Raw genomic sequence first — 25568 nt, forward strand, 5'->3', positions numbered from 1 at the left:
CGTCCACGAGCCCCCTACCAAAGGGGCAGCTTCTACTTCCAAAGAAGAAAGGGCTGCGAGGCTAGACCAGCAGCTCTTGGCAGACTGGCTGGCTACTGGCTGCTCAGTCCCCATCGGGGAGGGGATCAAGTGTGGAGGAATTTGCAAAGGCATGAAATGGGCCCTTAATCCAACTCAGCTGAGGATGCTGAGGTCCAGACCCCAGCGAAGGGTGGAAGTTCTTAAAGGCACAGGCAACGCCTGGGTATACGGGTGAGGAAGCTAGGCACACAGGGGTCTGGGATTAGGGGAGCCACTCACCAGCCCCTTATGCCTCACCCCAATGTGCTGAGCAAACCTCCTAGGGCACTGGAAGAGAACATCAGGAGGACTCAAATGGTCTGGGAGACAGAGAGAGGAAAGAAGGTGGGGGGTGGGTAGGACTGGTAGCTTCCAGGCCTCTGCCTTCTAAGGGCTGTGGACAAAACCAGCTGCCCACTGGTCCTGTCCTCACTACTTTGGTGATGTGGCCATTTGCCAAGCCTGGGTCTTCGGCGGACCCTGTTATACCACCTATGTGACCAGAATAAGAAGAGAAGCCATTCCGGCACGAGCTAGGGTGGGGAGAACTGGCTTCCCAGCCCCAGGCCCCCAAGCCTGCAGGGGAAAGGACCCAAGGGAGAAGTAATGTGGCAGGGTAGGGGTAGAGCTGCCGTTGGTGCTGTTTGCTTTCATGGGGTCTGCTGTAAGCCCGTACTGCCGGGATCACTTCATGCCCCCTTTTTTGTTTTTCTTTTTGGCCAGTACTAGAGTTTGAACTCAGGGTCTTTCAACTTGTTTGCTTGGCTGGTGCTCTACCACTTCAGTCATGCCTCCAGTCCTGCTTTTTGCCAATTGTTTTGGATATGGAGTCTCATGGACTGTTCTGCTTGGGCTAGCTTCATTCCTTTATTTTTTTTAATTTTAATTTTTTGTCAGTCATGGGGCTTAAACTCTGGGCCTGGGCACTGTCCCTCAGCTAGCTCAAGGTGAGCACTCTGCCACTTGAGCCACAGTGCCACTTCCAGTTTTCTGAGTGGTTTATTGGAGATATGAGTCTCATAGCCTTTCCTGCCTGGGCTGGCTTTGAACCTTGATCCTCAGCTCTCAGCTTCCTGAGTAGCTAAGATTACAGGCATGAGCCACCAGTGCCCAGCTAGCTTCATTCCCTTAGATCTCAGCTTTGTGAAGCTAGGATTATAGGCATAAGCCACTGGTGCTTGGGTCTCTTGTCCTTTCCCCATATATGAAGCTATCCAGGAAAATCCTGGGCTGGCCCTGTGTCCTTGGGGAGAAAGGAGAGTCAGTTTTGTATTAATCCTGCTTACACTCAGAATCAAGCAGGGAAGAGGGTCTGAAGCAGCTCAGCATCGCTGGCTACCATTTGTGGAATTTGGGCCCTGGGCAAGCGTTTCTCTTCTTCCATAACCATTTTACAAAAGACTGAAAAAAAAATGCGGAGGTGAGCTGAACACAGAACAGAACAGATCCAGTGTGTTTTTCCTATGGCAAATACTTTCACCCACAAGGTGGGGGGAGGTGTGGTACAGGAGCAGAGGGGCAGAGTGGTAGAGGGGAGAGCAAGGAGGAAGAGCCGAAGGAGAGGCTGGTTTGTGATCCCAGGTGGATCTTCTGCACCCAGGAGCGGCTTCCACCCCCCAGTTGCTCTCCATCTTCCTCATTGGGGACTGCTTTCCATCTAGGGCTCATGCCTCTCCCTGGAGTCTAGTAGCGCTTGGTTTTGAGGGGAAGCCTTTTACATAGCTTCAAGGACTCCCTCCCCCCAGTACTGTGTGCTTTATTTAATACAGGAGGTCCCAGGTTGCATCCCAAACACCAAACAAATCCCCCAAAGCCCAATTGCAGCAAAGTGAGTATCTGTTGAGTACCTACTGTGTGCCATACTGTTATTGTGTGTGTATGTGTGTGCCAGTCCTGGGGCTTGAACTTAGGGCCTGGGCGCTGCCCCTGAGCTTCTTTTTGCTCAAGGCTGGTGCTCTACCACTAAGCCACTCATAACTCTGAGCTGGTAGTTATGTTCCGATCACAGATGAGCAAACCGAGGCTCAGAGAAGTAATCTCGGGTTTAATTCCTGGCTGCTCTCTGCTGTCTTTGGCTTCCTGCACAGGCACTTGCTTGTGCCTGGGAGGGTTTGAAAGGTCAGGACAGTCATTCAGAGGTGTCCAGCTCAGATTGACCTGCTACGGCACAGGTAGCTAGCTCATGTGGGTCTTTTGGGTATATGAATGTCACATTGCTATTCAGCTGGGTTCCTAATAGGTGCAGGGTGGGAAAATGCTGCAGAACGTCTTGCACGAGGCTGGTGATGAAGCAGTTAGAAACTGTGCTCAGATGGAAAGAGAACCAACTCCATCCAGCCTTTGCCTCTCCCAGGCCCGGCAGCCATGAGCTCAGTGCAGGATGGACAAGGGGACGGCTGTGGTTCTGGCTCTGAAGCTTTAGAGGCTGAAATATGAATTTCTCTGAGCACTGATCACTCAAAATAGCAGTTCTTCAAATGGGAACAAGGGAGCCGTGGATGTGTGAATCTCCTCCTGAACATGTAATTTGGAGGAAAAATGACTTAGAATGCACACAACTGAGCCAAGGCCTTCAGGACTCACTAGATCTAGCCAATTTGTGGATGAGGCACAGAGGCCCCTGGAGGGGGAGGTTCTAGTTCAAGGTTATACAAGAGAAACTGCGAGTTGAGGGAGCACCTCCTCCCCGGGCAAGGCCCGCAGGAATGCCAGCACCGAGGAGAGAAGAAATCCCAAGTTGCTAGGAGGCAAAGAACCCTGAGGACAGATCTGCTTCTGTTTGAGGGTCCGTGTTGCACCTTGGCCTGTTGCCCAGGCGGTTAGAAAGCACCACAGGTTAAGAACCGAAGGGAGAGCTGGGAGCAAGAGTGCCAGGCCTGTGTTGAGTCCCCGCTACCGTATCCCCCATGAGACAAAAATGTACAATCGCGTCTACTGCCAGCACAAAACGAATCTGAGGCATTAGAACACTCGCCTCCAAGCTTATTCCATTTTGAAGAGGTTTTGTTCATCTTAGGCGTGTGGGAAATAATTGGCTTTTAAAATCATATCCTGAAGCCGGGTGCTGGTGGCTCACACCGGTAATCCTAGCTACTCAGAAGGCTGAGATCTGAGGATTGCAGTTCAAAGCCAGCCCAGGCAGGAAAGTCCGTGGGATTCTTTATCTTCAATAAACCACTCAGAAAACCGGAAGTGGTCCTGTAGCTCACGTAGAGCACTCTAAGCTGAAGAGCTCAAAAGGGACAGCACGCAGGCCCAGAGTTCAAGGCCCACGCACGACCAAAAAGAAAAAAAAGTCATATGCTGAAATGTCCTCATTACCTGACTTATGTAACTGTAACTCCTCTGTACATCACCTTTACAATAACAATTTAAAAAAAATCTCAATTGATCATATCCTGGTTCAGGTCCTTCCTGGGGTGGGCAGGGAAGTGTGAGTCCCTCAGTAAAAGTCACAGTGATGGTGTTACCACTTTCAATCCTTCTCCTGTCTCAGGAAATATCCAGAAAAATGCCCCCACGATTACCCATCCACGAGGAGAGTCACACAACCCACAGGTCTTAAATCACAGCAGGTAGGTTTCTGGCTCAGTGAGAATGGGAGAGATTTGCCTTGATTTTTCAAGTATTCACAGCTGTGAAGGCAAGCCGACTCCCTCTCAATGGCAGGCTTAGCTGGATACCTCAGTTTCTTGGGTCTAAGATCAGCAGGAGGAATGGCAGCTGGGCAGGGCTACCTATGGAAAGGCCATGTCCCTGAATGCCCCGGTGAGCATGTAGGGGTTAGAGCTGAAGAGCTGAAGCCTTCAAACAAGTTCTTTAGTAGACAGAGGTTATCAATCAGTGGCAGAGCACTTACCCAGAACGCATAGGCTCTGAGTTTGATCTCCAGCACCCTAAAAACCAAATACTCCCAGAGCCAAACACAAGCCACCAGAAAAACTCCTTAGGGGACTAGACCTTTATCACAGATAGCTGTTCTTAAGTCTTGTTGAAAAGCTGAGACTTTTTTTTCTTTTTTTGCCAGTCCTGGGGCTTGAATTCACGGCCTGGGCACTGTCCCTGACTTCTTTTGCTCAAGGCTAGCACTCTTACCACTTGAGCCACAGTGCCACTTCTGGCTTTTTTCTTTTTATGTGGTGCTGAGGAATCGAACCCAGGGCCTCAAGCATGCAAGGCAAGCGCTCTACCACTGAGCCACCTTCCCAGTCCCCCAGCTGAGACTTTTTAATCAAGAGTCAGGCCCCTGCCATGCCTCCTCCAAGACCCCAGGAGCCAGAGGCCTGGGCCTGCCCTCACAGCTGTGCACCAGCACCCCGGTGTTTCAGCAAAACAGCAGATCACCCAAGCTGGTAGTAGTTCAAAACGACCACTGATCATACACAAAAGTCCCCACACCAAGCAGCGATGTCAGCATTCTCAAGTATGAAATCTCAGAATATACTGGAATTTATCTCTAGAATATATTAGAATATGGGACATGACCTGTCACCCTTCTAATGAAGGCTATATAAACAATCGTGAGTTTGAGAAGAAAATCATGCCTGATGTGTATAACATTTCAACTTCTTACCAGAAGTGAAATGTCTAAGAACAAGTTGGCAACTTTTGCCAGAACTTAGCATTTGCAGGCTGAAGCAAAAAAAAAAAATATGGCCTTTGCTCTGCTGGGGACCCTTTGCAGGCTCGACCTCCTCCCAAATCAAGACTCCACCACTTGCCATCTTCTTCCTCAAAGCTACTATTTATTCTGTACAAGGTTCCACTGTACATCAGACATTCTTCTACCCTTGCTTACACAGTAAACAAGTGTACACCAGCCCTTGGGCTCAGGTTCACAGGTCTTCCCTAGAGAAGGGTGTCAGGCCAGGTAAACTCAGGGATCTTTCTCTGGTGCCTCTGCCTGGGAGCAGGGGCCCTCCAGGCTGTGAAGGCACAAGCCAGGCCCGGCTGTGGGGATGTGTGGAGCACTGTGCTCCACGCCTTAATGCCCAACAGCTTTGCTCTCTGGGACAGCACGGAGTTCTAAGGACTCAGGGCAAAAAATAGCAAGCCCATGGAAAGATGATGGAGGCAAGATGTCCTCAGACCCCAGGCTCCAGCTCCCAGGGAAGGACTAAAGACCAATGCCAAGAGGAGCGTGAGTGAGGCGCGGCACGGGCATCCCTGAGAAACTCAGTCCAGAGGACCTGTGTCTAGGCGGCTCTGAGAAGGGGCGGGGCAGGGAGCCTAGGGGAGAGGGGACTAAAGAGAATAAATTAAAGGTGAGAGCAGCTCTGGGGACTGGGGCTTGTGCTACCCTTCAAACAGCTGGGGAGTAGACCAGGGGAGGACGAGGAGTTGGGCAGGAAGAACTTGATACACTATCTTAAGAAATCTCCTTCTGTCCATTTCCCTTTACCTCACTGCATTGTACAAAGTGCCCGGGGCCGAGGGGAGGGCCCTCCTTGCCCACAGGCTCGAACATGGCACTGGGGAAATGGGAGAGGCTGAGGGATATCTCAGGGAGGGGCAGTTACCCCCTGGTCCCCAAATGCTATAAGGCACAATTCTTGGAGGCAACTAGATTCCATCCAAAACATTAAAATAACAAAAACAAAAGCAAAAAAAAAAAAAAAAAAAGAATCCCAAACCACCCCAAAACAAAAAACTTTTCCATCCCAGGTCTACTGTGGCTATGTTTGGGCCTGGCCAACACCCACCTAGCCACCACAGGGGGCGAGCATGAACAACATTGTACTTGAATTAAAAAGAAAAACAAGTCAGCCCCAGCTGTGAAGAGGTGTGAAGTCGAGCATCTCCAGTTCGTTCGTTACAGTAATTAAGAAAAAAGTTGGGCTTCTAAAAACCCAAGCCAGCTTTTGTCAAAAGACGTGCCCTAATCTGTGCCCCTGGACTTAGCAGCCTAACGAGGGCTCTTGGCTCATGGGTGGACTGATGAGCAGGTACATGCAGACACTGGGGTCCTCCATCTTGCGATCCAGGCAGCGATGCTCCCCGCGGGCTCCAGAGGGCGCTGTCTTCCCGGAAGGCGTGGGGGCTGGAGAGGGCAGCAGGTGGATGATGATCCTCTCCCCACAGACTGTTGTTGTGACACACAGGAAAAAACCACAAGCTTAATGCAAACAAGAGAAGCCGAGGGAGTAACTGTGCCGACTCCAGTCTCTGTGTCCAGTCCATCTTCCCTGCCAGGCCTGGCTCGGGGCACCTGGCTCCTTTCGCTCCAGACCTCGACCAGGCTGCATCAACTCCTGCTCGGCAGCTTTATTTTAATTTATTTTCTCTTATTTGTCAGGATTTTGTGTGTGTATGTTGGTTTTTTTTTGTGGTTTTCTTTTTTGTCTTTTTAAAAAACAGAAAAGGGGCCACCACAGGGAGGGGGAGGGGAGCAGCGCCTCACTGCTACATTCGGGAGGGTGGACTGGCCAGTTCATAGAAGAGCAAGTAGGCGTCGCTGGTGCGCACTTGGCTGGAGGACATTGGTGTGACACTGTGGAGAGATGGACAAGTGAGAGCCCTGTGAGGCGGCGGTGGGGACACAGGCAGTGCTGAGGAGGGAGGGCCCGTCTCTCACGTCTCTGTGGTCCACCCAACACTAGCCTCGGCCTTTCAGGCTTCTGAGTGGGCCGCACCTCCTGGGTGTATTTTGTTGCTTTCTGGCCCTGATTCATTCATTCATTCATTCATTCATTCTTTGCTGGTCCTGGGGCTTGAACTCGGGGCCTGGGTGCTGTCCCTGAGCTTCTCTGTGCTCTACCCACTTGAACCACTTTCCAATTTTTTTTTTTTCTGAGTAGTTTTATTGGAGATAACAGTCTCATAGACTTTCCTGCCTGGGCTGGCTTCATACCTCGATCCTCAGACCTCAGCCTTCTGAGTAGCTAGGATTACATGTGTGAGTCACTGGTGCCGGGTTTCCCTGACTCTTTTTGTCCATTCAAGATGGAAGCCCTGTAGATGAGTGAGGTACAGGTGGCCAGCCAGCCAGGAGCCCCCGGTGGAGCTGTCTCTCACCTGGAGTCATTGAAAGTGTGCCATTCGCCTGTCACTGGACTTCGGCAGTAGGCTGTGTAGTGGCCGCCCATGGTGGTTCCGGAGTGATTGGACACAGCATACAGGTTGTAAACAGCATGGTCTGCAGAGGGGACAGGCATGGAGCCCTGGAGGTCTTTCTTGGCCCCACACTACCTCCCCTCCGCCTCCCCTTCCTCACCTCTACCGACTCACGCTGGCAACCTCATTTCTACCCGCTTGTGTCTGACACACTCGGGCCTGCTCAGAGATACTCACTGGTGTTTTCTGAGGCGAATTCTCTCAAGTCCAGGTCTCGTAGTGGGAAATTCACAAATGTTGTGAGCTTGCTGGTTCGTAGCCTGGACTCTGAGAATCGTTTCAGGTCTGGGGGTGTTGAGTCAAGGGCAATGCAACAGGAACAAAGTGGAGGGATCAAGTTCTACACCGGAGAAGCTGAACAGCAAAGAACAGGAGCCAGTCCCCACTGCTCCTGTTATCTTTTGGTCAGTCTCCGGTCATCAGTTACCCTCCAAGTCAGGTCCCTGCCCTGAAGGACTTAAGGATACGGAGCACCAAGATCTTTGGGAACCTCTGGATGGAGAACTTCTTTATACATCGTTTTCTGGCTCGGCAGCGACAGCAGGTCTGGAAGACAAGATAAATGGGGCTAGAAAGAAGTCAACGGAGCCAATGAAGCCAGGTGCTAGTGGCTCACGCCTGCCATCCTTGCTGCTCAGGAAGCTGAGATCTGAGGAGCTGGGTTCAAAGCCAGCCCAGGCAGGTAAATCTGAGACTCTCAGCTCCACTTAACCACCAAAAAGCTAGAGGTAGAGGTATGGCTTTAGTGTCAGGGCCCCAGCCTTGAGTGAAAAAGCTAAAAGGACAATGTCTAGGCCCTCAGTTCAAGCCCTAGTACCAGCAGCGATGTGTGTACACACGCGTACACACACACACACACACACACACACACACACACACACACACACACACACACAAAACGCAAAGTCAATAGGTCAAGCTTGTAACTCCTCAGCTGGACATTCCCCAAAGCAGTCCCATGGAAATATGTTCTAGCCATTCCCAGAGAAGGACTTACCGGCTTCTCATCGCCATCGAGCACATCCTCTTTGGTGAAGAGCCTCATGCAGTCCATCAATGTCACCTCAGGATAGCCTCGCTGGAAAGGAAGGGGTTAGCGGTACGTGATGCAGAACAACGGGAGAAGGGGCTCCGGAGGGGTGGCTGCAGTGGTGTGTACCTTAGCAATGGGCAGTGAGAGGTCCCAGAAGGGGTCAAAGACTGTAGAACAGTAGCCACAGTCGGTGCACGTCAGGGAGCTCTTCAGCTGCCCAACAAAGAGATCTGGGAAAAGAAAGCCAGGAGATGCTGACACAGGAGGATGAGCACCGGGTCTCCCTTCTACAGCTCCTGCCTGGTTTACGGCACACTGGCCCATAGAGTTCCCTGAGAGAAGAGTCTTCAGGGCTTTGCATGCTCTGCTCAGGCAAAAACAGTGAAAGCTGGCATTCCGTCTGTCCATGCACTTACCCCCAATCCGGCTGTCTTCCCGCTCTAGGTATTTTCTCCACATCTGCCGCCCTTTTTCATCATCACTGGGAATCAGAGACAGGAAATCAATTGGGTCAGAGCTAAAACTATGGGTAGTTTAAGGGTCTATCATTCTAGGTCTTTAATCTCTTGCCCAAGTTGGAACTCCCAACAACGTAGGTAAAATTCAAGTTCCTTGCACTCACGGGAGGTGATCGAGGTTCTCCGGATTGGACTTCGGCCTCACGGTGACCCGGTTCACCTCATTGTGGAGCCCGTCCAGAAGAAAGCGAAGGAACTCCTGAGCATCCTGCTGACTGAACCCAAAGAAGTAGTAAGCAGCATATTTGTACTGAGACCCTGCTCATGCTGCTGTGTACCCTGAAAAGGACATACATGCAAGGCCCTTACTTATAGCCAACGAAGCGTGGTGCATATCTCTGGATCTGGGTCTTAAACTCAGATGGGCTCACCACATCATTGGGGGATGAAGTCCATATGGTCTGAATTAGTTTTGCAAACTCTGTTGGAAGAAGAGATCACAGAGAGGGTGTGGAGGAGAGGTAAGATAGTGTCTACAGAAACTCTGGCAAACATCTGAAGTCCTAGCACTCAGAAGAATGAGGCCAGATGATCTTGAACTCAAGGCCAGCTTGGACTATGTAGCTAGATCCTGTCTTAGAAAATAACAACCAAATCTCCCCGAACCTAGAATCCCAACAAGAAGTAGGCAGAGAAAGAAAACCAGGCACATGTACATGCAGAACGGAAGCGGGGCTGGGTATGCAGCTCAGCAGACGGTGCGTGTAGCACACGAAACCCTGGGCTTATCCCCAGGACCTCAAACCACCACATCACAATCCCATGACCCCCCACAACTAGGAAGCAGAGACCACCGAAATAAAGTGTTGAGGGGGGAGCAGGGCTGTGTCCACTCAGGTCCGTGAGCTCACCTTCCATGAGGGCTGTGTGTGCGTTGCTGGTGTGGCTGAGGTCCCGCATGTAGAGCCTCTGCAGGCAATAATCTCTCAGCTCCCGTGTGTTGCTTAGACACTGCAGAATCGAGTTCATGAAGCACTGCAAGACACCATCGGACCAGCAGTGGGTGCCACCGGCCTCTGTGTTGGGAAGCCTTGTCCCCAGCCAAGGTGGGGCTGGATGTGGTACAGGTTTTAGGAGGTGGAGCCTGATGGGAGGCCTCTAGGTACTGAGAGAATGTGCCCTTGAAGGGGTTCCTGGAGCCCCAGTCCCTCCCTTTATCACTCTCCCATGAACTTCTGCCACAATGAACTACCTCACTACAATGGATGAGGGACTTGAAACCTCCGAAGCGGAATCAAGTGTGCTGATTCTTCTTAGAAGGTAATTTACCTCATCTATTTGTTATAGGGGTGGAAAGCTGACTAACACCATAGGGGAGATGCACACAACCCCGCCCCCCGACATTTCCTTTAGTGAGGACCAAAGGCTCCCATTTCCAGTTCATCTACTGCAGTTCCTCTCATGAACCCTCTTCACAGCCTCAGGTTCCTCTTTTCCTAAGTGTGACATGAGGCCAATCTCTACGATGGGGCCAGGTGATGTAACTGGTTATTTACTACAGAGGTGTGCAAAAGGGTGGACAGAGGGGGTGGGAAGTGATGCGAATCCTGGAGGAGGAGGATCCAGGAGATGAGCATGCTGGGAGTTATACGGCCAACCTCCTTTTAGCAGTACTTCCTGTTGGGGGATGGGTGAGGCAGAGCCCAGCAATTCTGTGAAGCACCAGCCGGGAGGGACAGGTACTAACTGCCCTAGAGGGTCAGAAGTCAGCTGGAGGTGGGAGACTGGTTAGATCCTTCAGTCAGGGGTGTGGGGGATGGGCTCAGGAAAGGAGTGAGAAGAACTTACCGTGTTCCCAAGGTTTCGAAGACCAGCCAGACCCTGGGCACTCTTAGAATTCTGAAAGCAAGAATAGGTGGCAGGTAAGCATACGGCAGAGGCTGGCCTGGCTAGACTCTCTCATGTAACATTCTGCGACCGGGGCCATGGGCAGGGGACAGCCATACTCTCTCTTCTACCCAGTCTTTGTACCAGGGAAGAAAGAGAACTGAGAACTGCTTTGTATTTCAACTCGGCCCCAAATACTCTTCAGGGCTTTGTTTTCTTGTATTGACCATGTATTTCCCCTTACGTCTTTGTTACTCTTCATTCTCTGCTACAGTGAATACCGGAGATTAGAACTAGACACGAGGAATGGTAATATCTGGGTACATATTTGACTCCAAGCTACAGAAAATTTCAAGTCCCAAATCCAGACATTATCTCAAATGACCTATATTTTTAGTACAAGTTCAACATATAAGGCAGCTATAATAATAGGCACCTCAAGGAGCTTATGAAAAGTTAAATGATCACACACCCTGATTCAGTTTCCATCTTCTGCCGGGAAAAACTCAAGCTTGCCTGCTGTTCTGAACTGCCAGAGACAGGTGGAATTCCTTCCAGCTGACCTCAGCTCCAGCGGCTGATTAAGAGCTGAGAGAATCCTCCCTGCCTGGCTCAGGTTTCAACATCCTGACCAGCCACTGGCTGGGAATCCCTGCGAGGGCAGATTGCACCAAGCCGAAGCACCTGGCTGAGGTGCCACCGCCGCTCTGCATGGTGTGGCGGCTGAGAGGGGGCTGGAGAGAGAACAGATACTAGATCTGGGCTCTGAGCACTGTTCTGAGGTAAGGCCTTTTGGCTAATACTGATCACTCCCAGGAGTCAGAAAAGCAAGGGTTAAAGAAACAGTTTGGTAGATGAATCTGCCACCCCGTGTTCTCAGGAAGGAGATTTGGGTGCAGGCAACTCTGGAGCAACACTGGCTGGGGCATGCGTGGGGCCAGCTCAACCCTGATCAGAACAGGAGCCTGAAATAACTCAGCTAAAATTACTCATGCCGTGTGCTGACAGCCTCCATAGGCTGTCAGCTCAAAGCCCAGGAGATTGTCAGCTGGGGGGGGGGGGGGGAGGAGCAGGCCGAAGGAGGGCTTTTCTCAACCACTGCTTTGCCCATCCCATGGTAACAGGATCCCTTCCCTGGCCAGTTGTCAGGTCCAGCACTAACAGGTAGGAGTAGGAAACATACCCAGAAAAGAGACCTGGTTTACACCTGCTGCTGGACAGAAAGCCCGCTGTAGGAGCCTGCTAGAGCGAGCAGTGTAGGGTCCCCCAACACCCAACACAATGTGAATCTTACCCTACGGTCTAAACCCCAATAGGTCCAGTGAGAGGACCACCACAGAGAGAATTCCCAGGGAATTTATCTCTGGTGAACCCGTAAAAGACTTCGCCATGGTCCAACAAAAAATGCTGCAGAAATCTCCATGCTGCCCATTTGGAACCAACAGTTAAAGCGTGCCCACACAGAATGCCCACTTACACCTATTTTTGGCAGTGCTTTATTGGTTCTTACCCCCTGTTCCTCAGCCTACATCTGTCTGAACAGACTGTAGATGTAAAGTATTCCATCACGGGTGACCATGCCCACCAAAGCGGACCCTGAGCTAAGGTCTCAGTGCCAGTGGGGGCGGGGATGGGGAGATGGGGTTCATCTGTCTGCAGAGGCGCACCTGGATTCACTCGGACCCAGCAGTGTAGGGATCAAGAAGGGCCCCCTCTTCCCCAGGCTCTTTCCTGGGGCTACTTTACACCTTCTACTGGTCTAGGGGTGGGGAGAAGGGGAGGATTGCGACCTCCTGTCAATTTCAGTGTTTTTTTTTTAGGTCGAGAGTTATGTTTTTGTCTACATTTTCCTGAGCTCAAAACAACATACTCTTTTCTGCGGGCTCTATGAAGAAAACAGGGGATTTACAGAAGTGGGGGTGGGAGAGAGGGGAGAGGGGAGAGGGGAGAGCTAGCTTGCTCAGCCAGATAGTCTTCTGCCATGAATAGGAAATCAGGAGCTCCAGGGAAAGTCAGCACTTTCCATTCCAGAGAGGAACAAAATGTCCCAGGAGTGACCTTTCTTACAGGGCAAACAATTCTACCTCCGAGCTGGCAGGGAGAGAGCCAGGCTAGAACTGGAGGAGGTGGGACCCAGGCGGGCGCAGCCAATCGCTCACTGGAAAGCAGAAGGAAATGACCCCAGCTGCTGGACTGTGACTCAGGTGCAAAGAGTTGACAAAGTTTGAATCTGGCACTTCCTAACCCTTGGCCACGGCAAAACTACAGCCGTCTAAGAACCAAGCAGGGTTCTAGAGGGCAGCTGCCACCTTTCAAAGAGCCGTCCCTGGTTAACTGCGGAGGTGGCATCTGGGGATGGGACTGCAAGCGCAAGGCCATCTGAGGTGGCCATGGCTACAGACCCCGGTCCAGGCCTTTCCTGCCCGATTCACCGGCACCACGAGGGTCAGCCATGTGTCCTGGCTGCAGCCAAGGAGCGTAGTGTGGCCCTGGCACGGGGCAGGGCGCGCACTGCCAACGGGAACTGGTGCCTGTTACATAAGACCTGTCAAACGCGGGTCCCTGCTCCCTTCCCAAGGGGACAGCGGCCAGCTTCGGCCTGGCCATCACTCTGGGAGCTGAGCTGCTTCCCGGGAGGACCCCCCCCCCCCCGACCCCCGGTCCCCATCCACCGGGCGCAGCTGCCGAGGGCAGGGGACCGAAGGAAAGCCACCCTCCCTCACCTGTCTGCAACTCCTCTGCCCTTCACAGGGTCAAAGGGCCCCCGGCATCGACCCGTGGGAAGAGACCCCTTTGGAGACCTGAGGGGAGGCGCCCCCGACCCCCGGGGCAGCCCTCCCCGGCGGGGGTCTGGCCTTGGAAGGGTGACCCTCGGGGGCCGCGGGCTGCGCGCGCCAGCCCGGTCAAGGTTACACTTTGCCCGCACCTGTCCCGATGGGTGCCCGAGAGCCACCTGGTGCCCGGGATGCGGAGCGGGGGGCTGAGCGGGGCCCGGGCCGGGGGACACCGGCCGGGGAGGGGGCGGAGCACGCCTGCGGCCACGGGGGATGGGGTGTGGGACGTTCCTGCCCGGAGACCCCGAGCAGGGCGGGGGGTCGTCCCTCGCCGGGGCACCCCGGAGGAGGCAGGACCCCAGACCCTCGGCGTGGGGAGGGGACCCCGGGAAGACAGCCCGCGTACCTTGGCTTTGTTGAGCAGAAGCCCCACGAAGGTGGACAGCAGCAGGGACGGGGAGAGGGGGGAGCGCGGCCGGAGCTCCTTGGCGAGGGCGGGGAAGGGGGCGGCGGGGGGCTCCTCGGGCAGGGTCACGGTGTACGAGGTGCGCATGCTGGGGGGCGGGCAGGGGGCTCGGCCCCACGCTCAACGCTTGGCCGAAGGGGGCGCAAGGACGTCCCCGCGCCGTGCCACAGCCCGGACACCGAGGCCGGCGAGGCCGCCACCGGACACCGTCCGCGGCCGTAACCGTTACTGCGGGGCCGATCGCACCCTCGTCCGCCTCAACCTCCCCACGGCGCGCGTCCAACCGCCCCAGCCCGGCTCTCGCGCTCCGAACGACGGGCAGCCTCGCGGGCGTCTGGAGCCGCGCGACGTCAGCGCAGGGGCGTGGCCTGGCGCCAAGCCCCGCCCCCGCCCCGCCCCCGGGCGGCCGCACGCGGACCTGAGCGAGGCCGCCAGCCCGCTGCCCCGTGCGTCCTACCCGGTGGCCGTTCCCGGGCGCCCCGGGTCTGCTCGTCCCCTCGGAGGGCCCAGGCCGGGGCCCGCAGTCCGGGGCCCGCAGTCCGGGGCCGGCCTCGGTGTGGGATTCTCTTTTGGGGGGACCCCGCAGTATCTCGGGGGTCCGCAGAGCAGGCCTCCTTCAAGGCTGGCATCAGCCAGGAGAGGGCCGCTCCTCATCGCGGGGTGGGTGAGGCTGAACCCTTGGGGATCCAATGTCTTCTTTCCGGGGGACCCCCGACCCTCTGGCCGGCGCGCATGCTCACTGTCCGCGGGGGGGGGGGCCAGTGGTCCCCGATGGAGGTCCGCCCCGCCTAGTCGGGCCCACTATCAAAACGGAGGTGCGATAGGTCCTTGGCCTTCGGGGCTCCAGGAAAGAACTTTTTTCTGGTCCCTGGGAATTGCTCAACCCGGCCCCTCCGAGGTGGCGCGGGGTGGGGGGGGGGGAGGATGCTGCCGGGTCCCCGCGGGGCGGGGGACGGGGCGGCCCGGGGGGCGGCCGGGCCGGGGCGGGGGGCTCTTTCCCACGCCCCGCCCCCCCTCCCCGCGTTGCGCGCGGAGCCATCTGCGGGGAGAAAGTTTCTGGTTGGGAAGCGTGGCAGGCTATTTTTAGCTCGTATTTTTAGCGTTTAAAAATACTCGGCGAGGCGGCAGCGTGTGCCGTTACTCATCTGCGGGCTCCTTCTGTTCCTCCCGGCGTGCTCATCCTCGCAGCGCACACGCGCCCCGCGCACACGACCACGGCCCCACGGACGCGTGTGGGGCCCGGACTCGAGGCCACCCACCCCCGGGGCAGCGGCTTGGCGCGGCGGGAGGGGGCAGGGCCTGCGTCCCCCCCTCCCGCGCCCCGTCAAGGGCCGTCTGGGCATTTATAACACTGCACGTTTATGCGGCTCCTAGGTTTTCTGGGTGTCCAGTCCTGCCTGAGGTTGCTTTGGCAGGGACCAAATGGTTCCCCCCTCACCCCAGGGGAGGCATCCCCCACCTGTGTCTGGCGATTCTTGAGGTCAGGTTATGCTAGGGGCATCATCCGACTCCAGGCCCGAAGCCTGGAACCAGGGCAGTAACGTTTGTATTTTTATTTTTAAAAGAAACTTCCTGCTTTGCAGCCACATCGCTCCCAGGGCTACGGCACTCTGCTACAGTGCTCACAACTCCACCCTGTATCTTGCCCTTGCCCCTTGATGATTATTCTTTGAACTCAGGGCCTCCTGCTTTCTATTTCTAGGTAGACACTATCATATGAACCATATCCCCAGGCCCCTACCCCCTCCCAGCCACCCCTCTTCCTCCTAACACCTCCTCCCCCTGTTTTTCTGAGACAGGATCTCACTATGTAATACAGGCTGGCCTCAAACGAGCAGTTCTTTTATCTAAGCTGCTCTAGTGCATCACTGATATATTTTTTTTTTTTTGTCCATGCTGGGGTTTGGTGCTAGGTTGGTAATCTTGTAGATCTACTGGTGGTCTAGTTCTTTTAGCTTTAGTTACTTTTTCATGTGGGACCTTGCGTTACCCCCTCCCAGCTTGAGTTGGCCTGAACTATCATTCTGCTTACTTAAAGCCTCTCACCTAGTTGGAATAGCTGGGATGATGGGTGCATGTCACCACACATAGCTCTCTCTCTCTCTCTCTCTCTCTCTCTCTCTCTCTCTCTCTCTCTCTCTCCCTCGCTGTATGGAGGTTTGAACTCTGGACTTGGGCACTGTCCCTTAGTTTCTTTGTTCAAGGCTGGCACTCTACCACTTGAGCCACAGTTTCGCTTCCCGTTTTGTGGTAGTTAGTTTGAGATGAGTCACTCAGGCTTTCCCCCTCAGGCTGGCTCAGATCTCAATCCTCAGAGTCCAGCTTCTTGAACAGCTAGGATTACAGGTATGAACCACCAATATCTTCTTATACGTACCTTTCTGCTTGGGATGGGGTCTTGCTAACTTTTGTGCCCAGGCTACCCTCAAACTATGATCTTCCTGGTCTCTGTCTTTTTATTTTATTTATCTATTTGCCAGTCCTGGGGCTTGAACTCAGGGCCTGGGCACTGTCCCTGAGCTTCTTCATTCATGGCTAGTGCTCTACCACATTGAGCCACAGTGCTACTTCTGGTTTTCTGGTGGGTAATTGGAGCTAAAAGTCTCACTGACTTTCCTGCCCAGGCTGGCTTTGAGCTGCAATCCTCAGATCTCAGCCTCCTGAGTAGCTAGGATTACAGGCATGAGCCACCAGTGCCTGGCTAAGCATCTTTCTTGATCTGAAACTACTAGGGCATCTTACATGCAGTCTAAGAGTAAGACCGTTTTCCCATAACTACCTTCTATTGTCACCATCCTCACATCTCCTTGACTTATGCCACTGTCTGACCTGCTCTTCTGATTAAAAATAAAACTGTAGCTGAGAATTCCAGCATTTGGGAAACTGAGGCAGGAGGCGATCCAGTACAGCTTGGGTTACACAGTGAGACCTTGTATAAAAAAAAAAACCCTCTGGGTGCCATTGGTTCAAGCCTGTAATCCTAGCTACTCAGGAGGTTAAGATTTGAGGATCATGGTTAAAGCCAGCCCAGGCAGGAAAGGAAGTGGCCTTGTGGCTCATGCGGTAGAGCACTTGCCTTGAGCTGAAGAACACAGGGATAGTGCCCAAGCCCAGAGTTCAAGCCCCACAACCAACAAAACAAAACAGCAAAAAACAAGTCTCAAACTAAGCCAGAGCAAATCCACTGCCAGTGATTAAACAAGTTCTTTTTCAACAGATACTTATCTCTAAGTATATATATATATATATATATTAAGTATAGCTATATATATATATATATATATATATATAGCTATACTTAGCTAGGCATAAATATACACAAATATATATTTAGCTATATAGCTATATATAGATCTCTATATAAATGTATATATCTGTATAAATATATAAAATATAGATACATAGATATAAATATCTATATAGGTATATAGACATACATATATATGTAGATATACTATATAGATATAAAGAAATATATCCAGTTGCCATAATTATATCATGAACTAGTATCTATTACCTCTATTTTACAGATGAGGGACTTTATGCTTAGAGGTCAAAATAACCTACCAGAACCATAAAATGAATAAAAATATAGAGCTTTGAACCCAGACCTAAACCCTAAGAAATTCTGGGATGCCCTTCCTTCTCTGTCAATACTTATTTAAAAAATTGATTCAGCCGGGCGCTGGTGGCTCACGCTTGTAATCCTAGCTACTCAGGAAGCTGAGATCTGAGGATCGAGGTTCAAAGCCAGACCAGGCAGGAAAGTCTGTGAGACTCTTATCTCCAATAAACCACCAGAAATCTGGAAGTGGTATTGTGGCTCAAATGTTAGAGTGCTCGCCTTAAGCTGAAGAACTCAAGGACACAGTGCCCAGGCCCAGAGTTCAAGCCCCATGATGGACAAAAAAAAAAAAAAAAAAAAAAAAGATTCAAAATTTGGGTCTTAGTACACATGTAGCTCTTGATAGAGCACTTGCCTAGAGTGTGTAAGGCCCTGATTTTGATTCCCAGCACAACAAACGAACCAACAAAGACACCAACCTCAGGTCTTTCATGAGGCCTTTCCCATTAACTCTACCCATTTCTAAACACCCCATGACTGCATGTACTCAGTCTACTGGAGTTGCATTTCAACACTGTTAACTGTTAACTTATCATCTTTATCTCTGTTTCATAAGTGTTTGGAAAACTTTTATCAACAGATGGTATATGGCTTGTCTTGGTTGTACCAATACACCAAAGGCTTTTCCCGGACAAAGTTGTGGGTTCTCTCTTTTTTGGAAGATTGTAGAGCTTGAACTCAGGGCCTGGGCACTGTCCCTGATCTTTTTTCACTCAAGGCTAACACTCTACCACTCTGTGCCATAGCTCAACTTCTGGTTTTCTGGTGGTTCATTGGAGACCAGAGTCCCTCGGGCTGTCTTGGCTGAGCTGGCCTGAACCTGGATCCTTCAGATCTCAGCCTCATGAGTAGCTAGCCTTACAGGCATGAGCCACTGGTGCCCAGCCTTTGTGGGTTCTCTTAGTGAGGTCTTAAGAGGGCCTGGTCAGACTCTGCCTGTAATTCTGAAAAGTCCCACTGAGCCTCTGAGGGCAGGGTGTGGGTCTGGTTTTGCATGCTAAGCCAGTGTGCTGTGGGTGGGGACAGTGCCCAAGAGATGCTCAGCCACTGTAACATTTGGTCTATATCCCTATGACCCAGAGACATGATACTCATAACCCAGAATACCTTGGTACTTTACCAGCGTGCTCTCCCTCCTTCCTGGATGTAGGAGGTTGCGGGGTGGGGGGGTATTGTCTCAGAGTTGGAAGGTTAGATGGAGAAAGCTCTGACATAAGTACTTTAAGAAGCCTGGGGTGTGGGGAAAAGATTCACACAAGGTCCAGTCTTGTCCACAATGTCTGACTGCTGTAGGACATAGGTTTCCTTTTCTTTCTTCTGTCTTTCTTTCTTTCTTTCTTTCCCTTCCTTCCTTCCTTCCTTCCTTCCTTCCTTCCTTCCTTCCTTCCTTCCTTCCTTCCTTCCTTCCTTCCTCCCTTCCTTCCTTCCTTCCTTCGTCAGTACTTAGACTTGAATTTAGGACTGAGACTCTGTCCCTTAACTTTTTCACTCAAGGCTGGTGTTCTACACCATGTGAGCCACAGGTCCATTTCCAATGTGGCTTACTTCCTTAGTAGCCAAGTAAGTCTCTATAAGATCCTTTCTCCCAAGATCCATTTCTCCAAGTGGGCTATGTGCAAACAGGAGTGTCTTTGGAACCCAAATCTAGCTTAGTCAGGCTCTGAGATTTTCTGTGCTTCAACTATCTGGAGCTCATTCCTAGCCCCACACTGCTATTTCTCAGAGTTGTGCTCTGAAGCATATGTCAGTGCCTTCTCCTCAAATCCCTTCTGGCATGGCATGAAGTATACATTAAAGCCAAGTCTGGTCCTCTTCAGGCAGGACCCGAGAATGTCCTGCTTCTCCCAGATCTGAGTGGCAACTTCATCCAGGGCTTGATGACTTTGCTTGGGCTCAGGCAGATGACTCGAGGTCAGTGGGCTGGCCCCCTGCATGTGCCTGCCATCGTCACAGCAAATGGATAGACTGGTGGCTTGACTGGCCGCAGACAACAGGGTAGAGGCCCCTTCCATAGTTGCCATGGGGAGGTCAGCTGACCCCACCAGCTGTAGGAAGCCCTGCTTCCTGGTATGACTTGGAAAAACTCTAAACTCCTCCAAGCCCCAGGCAATCTGGCCTGAACCAGCCAGATTCCAGAAGCCCACACACTTCTTTCTCCTGCTTCCACCTCTGTCTGGGATGCAGGTTTTACGCACGCATTGAGGTAAGAGGGGACAGGGAGCCACGTGGGCAGCTCTAGCTCTGAACATGATGTTCATCTCCGAAGCTGGTGGTCAGGGGGACGGCTCCCCTAGGGGCAGGGAACGTTTAGCCAGGCTCGGATTAACTTCTGCATTGCTAAGCCCCACCAAGCGCCACATTAACTCACGGAGTCGTCCTGGAGTGGGGGTGGAGGGGAGGGGCAGGGAGAATGGAGGGTGCTGGGCACTAATTGAGAAACACAGCTTGGCTAGGGACTGTGCCAAAGCCACCAGGCAGGTCACAGCCCACAGCAAGTGCATCCTCACCAGCAGCATCTTGCTAACTATAATCACATACCCCCATGGCTGCCCTGGTCCTGGCTGGCCGGGAGTGGGAATGGGCGAGGACAGGCCCCAGCGCGGCTGAGTGAGAAGACAACAGACACGCAGTCCAGTGCGGCTGAGCCAGACGCGAGACAGGCAAGGGATGGAGGAGGAAGGTCAGCGTCTCATCGGAAGCTCAGGGCAGCTCCTGCCATCCTCCACTTGTTCTCTGCAGGGCAGCTTTCAAGTTCAAAGTCCCCCCCAAGAGGAAAGTCACATGACTTGAGTTTATATAATCTCCCTGTCACTGAACAGCTGGAACCCAAGGCTTCAGAAGATGAGTCAGCAGCCCTAGTGACAAACAGGACCCAGGGACTCAAGTTTGATTGCTTCCAGAAACAGGTCCCCAAGCAGAGGGCAAGGGTGTGAGAGAGGCAGCGTGTGGGAGAAGAGGCTGGGCCAGGCATGGAGCCTCGGAGCCTGGGTGACTAGCTAGCTCTGTGAGAGGAGCAGGTGCCTGCCCATCCTGCTATCGGTGCTTGGGAGGGGCCTGGGAGAGAAGGGGAAGGTCTGGGCGGGGCCAGCGCGAGTGCAGGGCTCAGGCCAGCGGGCAGCGTGCCAGGGCTGGCCAGGGAGCAGCTGGAGGGGTGGAGCAGAGGAGGATTAGGAAGGATTGTAGGGGTTAAAGCAGAACCCTGGCAGGGCTCAGTGGGAACAGCTTGTCCTTCCATAGGCCCCGGGTACGGGAGAGGTGGGGCGGGGGAGGAGGGGCGCGGCTGGTTGGTACTCTGGCTTCTGGCTGTCGACAGGGCCAAGCCACCTGGGCTGGCTTGGAATCCCCACCAGGGGAGGCAGTGAAGGCATTTCCCCCTGCTGCACCCCCACCGACTGGCATCCGATTGGCATTTTGTTGGTGTGAAAGAGGGGTGTTCCAAATTCATCCCCCACCTCCAATTAGTCCTTGACTTGTGCTCACTGTGATATTCCAAGTACATGTGATCTGGTGGAACCCTTCTGCCCTGGTGAGGGCCTGCATCTTGTGTGTGTGTGTGTGTGTGTGTGTGTGTGTGTGTGTGTGTGTGTGTGTGTGTGTGTGTGTGTCCTGGGACTTGAACTCAGGGCCTGAGCACTGTCCCCGAGCTTCTTTTGAGCCACAGTACCACTTCTGGCTTTTTCTGTGTATGTGGTACTACTGAGGAATCGAACCCAGGGCTTCATGCATGCTAGGCAAGCACTCTACCACTAAGCCACATTCCCAGCCCTGTGTCTTTCTTTTTTTTTTTTTTTGGTCCGGTTGTGGGGCCTGAACTCTGGGCCTGAGCACTGTCCCTCAGCTCTTCAGCTCAAGGCCAGTGCTCTACCACTTGAGCCACAGCGCCACTTCCGGCTTTTTTCTTTTTGCTTATGTGGTGCTGAGGAATCGAACCCAGGGCCTCAGGCATGCAAGGCAAGCGCTCTACCACTGAGCCAACTTCCCAGCCCCCCCTGTGTCTTTCTTTATGAAAGTCAACTGCAAGTCAGTCACCCTGAGAGCCCTGGGCTACAGGACACACATTCTCCTGTCCCTCCTGCAGGACAGGCCCTCCCCATTCAATGCCCTTTCTGTACCCTTTTAAGTTTATTTTTGCATTGAACCCAGAACCTCACATGAGTGCTCTGTCTCTGAGCTACATCCCCATCGTTTTCCTTTTAAGTTGAAACAAACTCTTCTGCAGTGTCTTTTACTGGTTAACATATCCACATTCATTGTTTGCTTTAGGTCTAATGGCATGCCATGAGGTGGCAGGGCAGGTGTGACCGTACCCTTTTATAGATGAGGAAACAAAGTTCAGCTGACAGGTGTCCAAAGTGAATGAGGCAAACCATCTCTCCCAGAGGTCCAGGCAGCCTGCCGCAGCCTCAGGTGACCTCTGCCTTTCTGACCACTGCAGGCACTTATTAACACCCATAGCCACCTCCTACTGGAATTATTTAAGAGCACATTTCCCCAAGTGAACCGTGAAGGCACGAGGGCAGGGATCGTGACTCCTACGTCTCCCGTAGCATTGCAAGGCGCAAGGAGCAGCAGCAAGCACATGTCAGGCTCTTTCCCAACCATCTATGAAGCTGGAACTCTGAGCATCTTCAAGTTACAGAAGAGAAAACAGATTTGGAAGTTAATGCCTCAGGAAAGCTAGGATTTCACTTGTAAGTGAGTGAATGGGAATACAAGGCCCTCAAATGGAGATCTGAATGGAAACTGGGCCTGGTTTGAAAAAGAAGTGGTAGGTAGTGCTGGGTGCCCGTGGCTCATACCTGTAACCCTAGCTATTCAGGCCGAGATCTGAGGATCATGGTTCAAAGCCAGCCCAGGCATAAAAGTCCCTGTGAGACTCATCTCCAATATACCACTCAAAAACCAGAAGTGGCACTGTGGCTCAAGGTGGTAGAGTGCTACCCTTGAGCAAAATTGCTCAGGGACAGTGCCCAGTCCCTGAGTTCGAGCCCCATGACCAACATGGGTTGCTCTCCACTGTCACTTCTAGAAGTGAGCACAGGAGTAGCAAAGTCAAGAAATGGTCTTAGGCCACTGCCCTAGGACTGAGCTCAGGCACTGAAGGAACCCGGACAGTCTCACCTGCTTCTGGGCTGGAGGGAGGGGTGTTTGGGTGGCTGTGTTTGCCCCAGAACGATGTGTCACCCTTCTGAGGCCTTGTCTCTAAGTTCCCCTCTCCTTGGCCCTGGGGTGGAGGTGGGGCTAGGTGGCCCCCGGGGAAGAGGTGGAGGGCAGAAGACCCCCAGAGAGGTTTGGGGTGTGGATGGGAAGAATGAGACTCATTCCTAGGGGAGTCTTGCCATAGGAGATGAAGGGTGGGTGGGGATGCGGTCAGCCTCAGCATGCTGAGCTATCTCCCAAAGAACTGTGGCAAGAACAGATTTTGAGACCCCCCCCTCCTGATTGGATTTGGCTCAGTGGATCCCAGGGAACTAAGCTCAACAGGTAATTCTGAGGTGGGTGGTCTGCAGACCCCACTCAGAGAAGTTCACCAGAAAGAACCCTTCTCTTCTGAGAAGGGGAAAGGAGTCCCCCCATTGGGAGCTGCTTTTTTTTTTTCCCCTAGTGCCAGCACTGGGGCTTGAACTCAAGGCCTCTGCATTGTCCCCTTAGCTTTTTCTGCTCAAGGCTGGTGCTCTACCACTTGAGCCACAGCTCCACTCTTTGGGAGCTGCTTTTGATCACTCCCTGGATGAAGAATACCCAGCATGTCTGAGTGACTCCTGTTCCACTCAAGCACAGCCTGCGGTGCTCCCGCAGCCTTCCCTCCCAGGCCAGCTGTGTGGACACGTTCTCCCCTTCTACTAGCTCGCCAGGCTAGCCAGCTGTGCCTTGTCTCATCTGAATGTCCTGAGAGACACAGCTCTTGTGTCCCCCATAGCATAGCACTTCCTAGTTGCCCTCCCTAAGTAATGTTAGCAAAGCTGTCCTTTCAAGCTCTTAGTTATGATATATGCACTGTACAGGCTACAGTCCAAAAGCCTGCCCAAGTCCACAACCCCTCCCCACTCTGTCTGGACAAGCCCTTTTGAGCAAAATTGCTTGCTATGGCCCAGCTCCCCTTGGTCACAGAAGGTCTATGTTCTACAGTATGGGGGGGGGGAAAGGGGGGCTTTAAGAAAATAGATAACACACAGCACCCAACCCCCCTGGGTCCACATGCTTAAATGTCCACCTGTCCATCTGCCTGACCATCCATCCATCCACCTGTCCATCCAGGCAATCAGCAGGTCAGCTGAGCTGGGCACTGCCAGGGCACGTGGTGAGGGATCTAGAGATAAGATCTTTCTCAACCTCTGGGAGCTTGCCACCTAATGGGCACATTAATAACTACAAAAAAAGGCAGAAGATATGGTGTGTTGGTGGCTCACACCTGGAATCCTAGCTACTCAGGAGGCTGAGACCTGAGGATCATGGTTTGAAGCCAGCCCAGGCAGGAAAGTCTGTGAGACTCTTATCGCCAATGAATCACCAGAAAACCAGAAGTGGCACTGTGGCTCAAAGTACAGAACTAGCCTTGAGTGAAAAAGCTCAGGGGCAGTACCCAGGCCCAGGCCCTGAATTCAAGCCCTACAACCAACTAAAAAAAAAAAAAAATTCAGAAGGCAACTGGTGCCCCCGAGAGGCATGTACAGAGATTAGATCCTTGGTCAGTTTCCTGCACAGTTTCTTTCCTATACCAGCCCAGACAAGGCTGGGCGAATGGGAAGCCCTAAAGACAGGTAAATCTTGATGTCCAGATCCCTTGGCCTGAGCTTGACAGTGTCAATTAGAGGCACGTCCTGCCTCCCCTGATGTCTTCTGCCCAGGTGGGAAGCCTGGACAGAGGGAAAGACAGCCAGAGCTGGGAGGCCCCTCTGCCCACAGGGAGCACTGGCGGTCTGGAGCCTGCAGAAACCCTGGCATTTTGGGTGGCACAGTAAGAATAACAGCATATGTGGCGGTAGTCAAGCGTTCCACAGACTCTGCACCCCAGAATTCCCAGGTCCTGGGGGGCCATGGGACCCCTCCCCTTGGGTAGCAGCCGTGGTCAGTCCTGCTCCCAACCTGGCTCTTCTACATAGATGGCTGTCTCCCTGGCCCATCACCACATACATCCCCAAGGATAAACTCACCATGGTGTCTCGCCCTGGAGAGCAGGAGCGGCTGGGCCCAGGCGTCTGGCTCTTGCTCTTCTCCCACAGTGTGTAGCGGCCACTGGGTCGGTAGGTGGGGCTGAGGACTTCAGGGACTCGTGAGGGAGAGGCCTGTGTGAGCACCTGTGGCGAGCTGCTCTTGTGACCGTAGTTCTCCAGGTAATCCACCAGGTACTCCGAGCGGCTGGCCGCCTGGTAGAGGCCCTGCAGCGCACAGAGCTCCTTGCGCGTGCGGGCGAGCATGGGGCTGCGACCCAGGTTTGCAGGGTCTATCCGGTAGCCATCAGAAGTCCGGTAGCTATCTGAGGTCCGAAGGCTGGAGAAATCCCGGGCCAGGTCGGATTGGCTGTTGGATTTCTTCTGGTTCAGAGTTACTCCTTGGTCACGGGCATTCATGGGCAGGTAGCTAAGGGAGTTGCTGGTCACTCCATAAGGGAATCCGCTGCCCCCACTGAGTCCACTGCCTGAAGGCCGCTCAGAGCCCCGGGTCTGGCTCTCCGCCCGCTTACTACTTCCAATGATGTCAGGTCTTAGCAAGGGGCGGCCTCGATCATAGTCCAGGATGGAGGAGGGGCCATAGGTGCGTGGCCGGGGGAGGAAGCTGCTTGGGGTACCCTGCTTGAAACCAAGTTTCTCCTTCTCCAGGAAGGAGGTGGCCAGGTTGGCCCCGTAGGAGGAGGGGGAGTAGGTACCATAGCCCGATTTGGCAAAAGGGGCATCTGTGTAGCGGGTTGAATCTGTGTAGCGCTTCAGGGTGGAGGAGAGCTGGGACATCCTTCAGGGCGGTACTCAGTGGGAACTGGGAGCCTCATGGGCTGAAAGACAAGAAGAGCAGTTGTCAAAGGGCCCTGCTGGGTGGGGGTCCCCACGGGGCTGCGCAGGTAGGGCTCAACAGGGACCCGACCAGCCCGTGTCTTCAAAGGCTGCCAAGAAACGCATGGATGGATGTGGGTATGTGCGTGGGCATGTGCGTGGGC

General features: G+C 53.2%; 1 protein-coding gene across 3 annotated transcripts in view; it reads right to left on the reverse strand.

Moving 5' to 3' along the window:
- Nucleotides 1–4785: 4785 nt before the first annotated feature.
- Nucleotides 4786–25568, reverse strand: part of LOC138839015 (ubiquitin carboxyl-terminal hydrolase 2) — a 29549-nt gene continuing 8766 nt past the window's right edge. For 2 of the 3 annotated variants that reach the window (XM_070038670.1, XM_070038671.1), the window contains exons 2-13: nucleotides 24571–25406; nucleotides 10513–10563; nucleotides 9576–9699; nucleotides 9034–9145; nucleotides 8829–8939; nucleotides 8623–8687; nucleotides 8333–8436; nucleotides 8171–8251; nucleotides 7641–7719; nucleotides 7351–7458; nucleotides 7075–7195; nucleotides 4786–6550 (exon numbers count right to left, since the gene is read on the reverse strand). In XM_070038670.1, coding sequence (XP_069894771.1) covers nucleotides 6463–6550; nucleotides 7075–7195; nucleotides 7351–7458; nucleotides 7641–7719; nucleotides 8171–8251; nucleotides 8333–8436; nucleotides 8623–8687; nucleotides 8829–8939; nucleotides 9034–9145; nucleotides 9576–9699; nucleotides 10513–10563; nucleotides 24571–25365 — 1839 coding nt within the window. In that variant the 5' untranslated portion in view covers nucleotides 25366–25406 and the 3' untranslated portion in view covers nucleotides 4786–6462. Of the gene's footprint in view, nucleotides 6551–7074; nucleotides 7196–7350; nucleotides 7459–7640; nucleotides 7720–8170; nucleotides 8252–8332; nucleotides 8437–8622; nucleotides 8688–8828; nucleotides 8940–9033; nucleotides 9146–9575; nucleotides 9700–10512; nucleotides 10564–13731; nucleotides 14091–24570; nucleotides 25407–25568 lie in introns of those variants that run through there. The other variant, XM_070038672.1, reaches the window with a different exon arrangement.

This window comes from Dipodomys merriami, unplaced genomic scaffold, assembly GCF_024711535.1.
Source record: "Dipodomys merriami isolate MVZ:Mamm:240054 unplaced genomic scaffold, mDipMer1.0.p SCAF_29, whole genome shotgun sequence".
Taxonomy (NCBI): Eukaryota; Metazoa; Chordata; class Mammalia; order Rodentia; family Heteromyidae; genus Dipodomys; species Dipodomys merriami.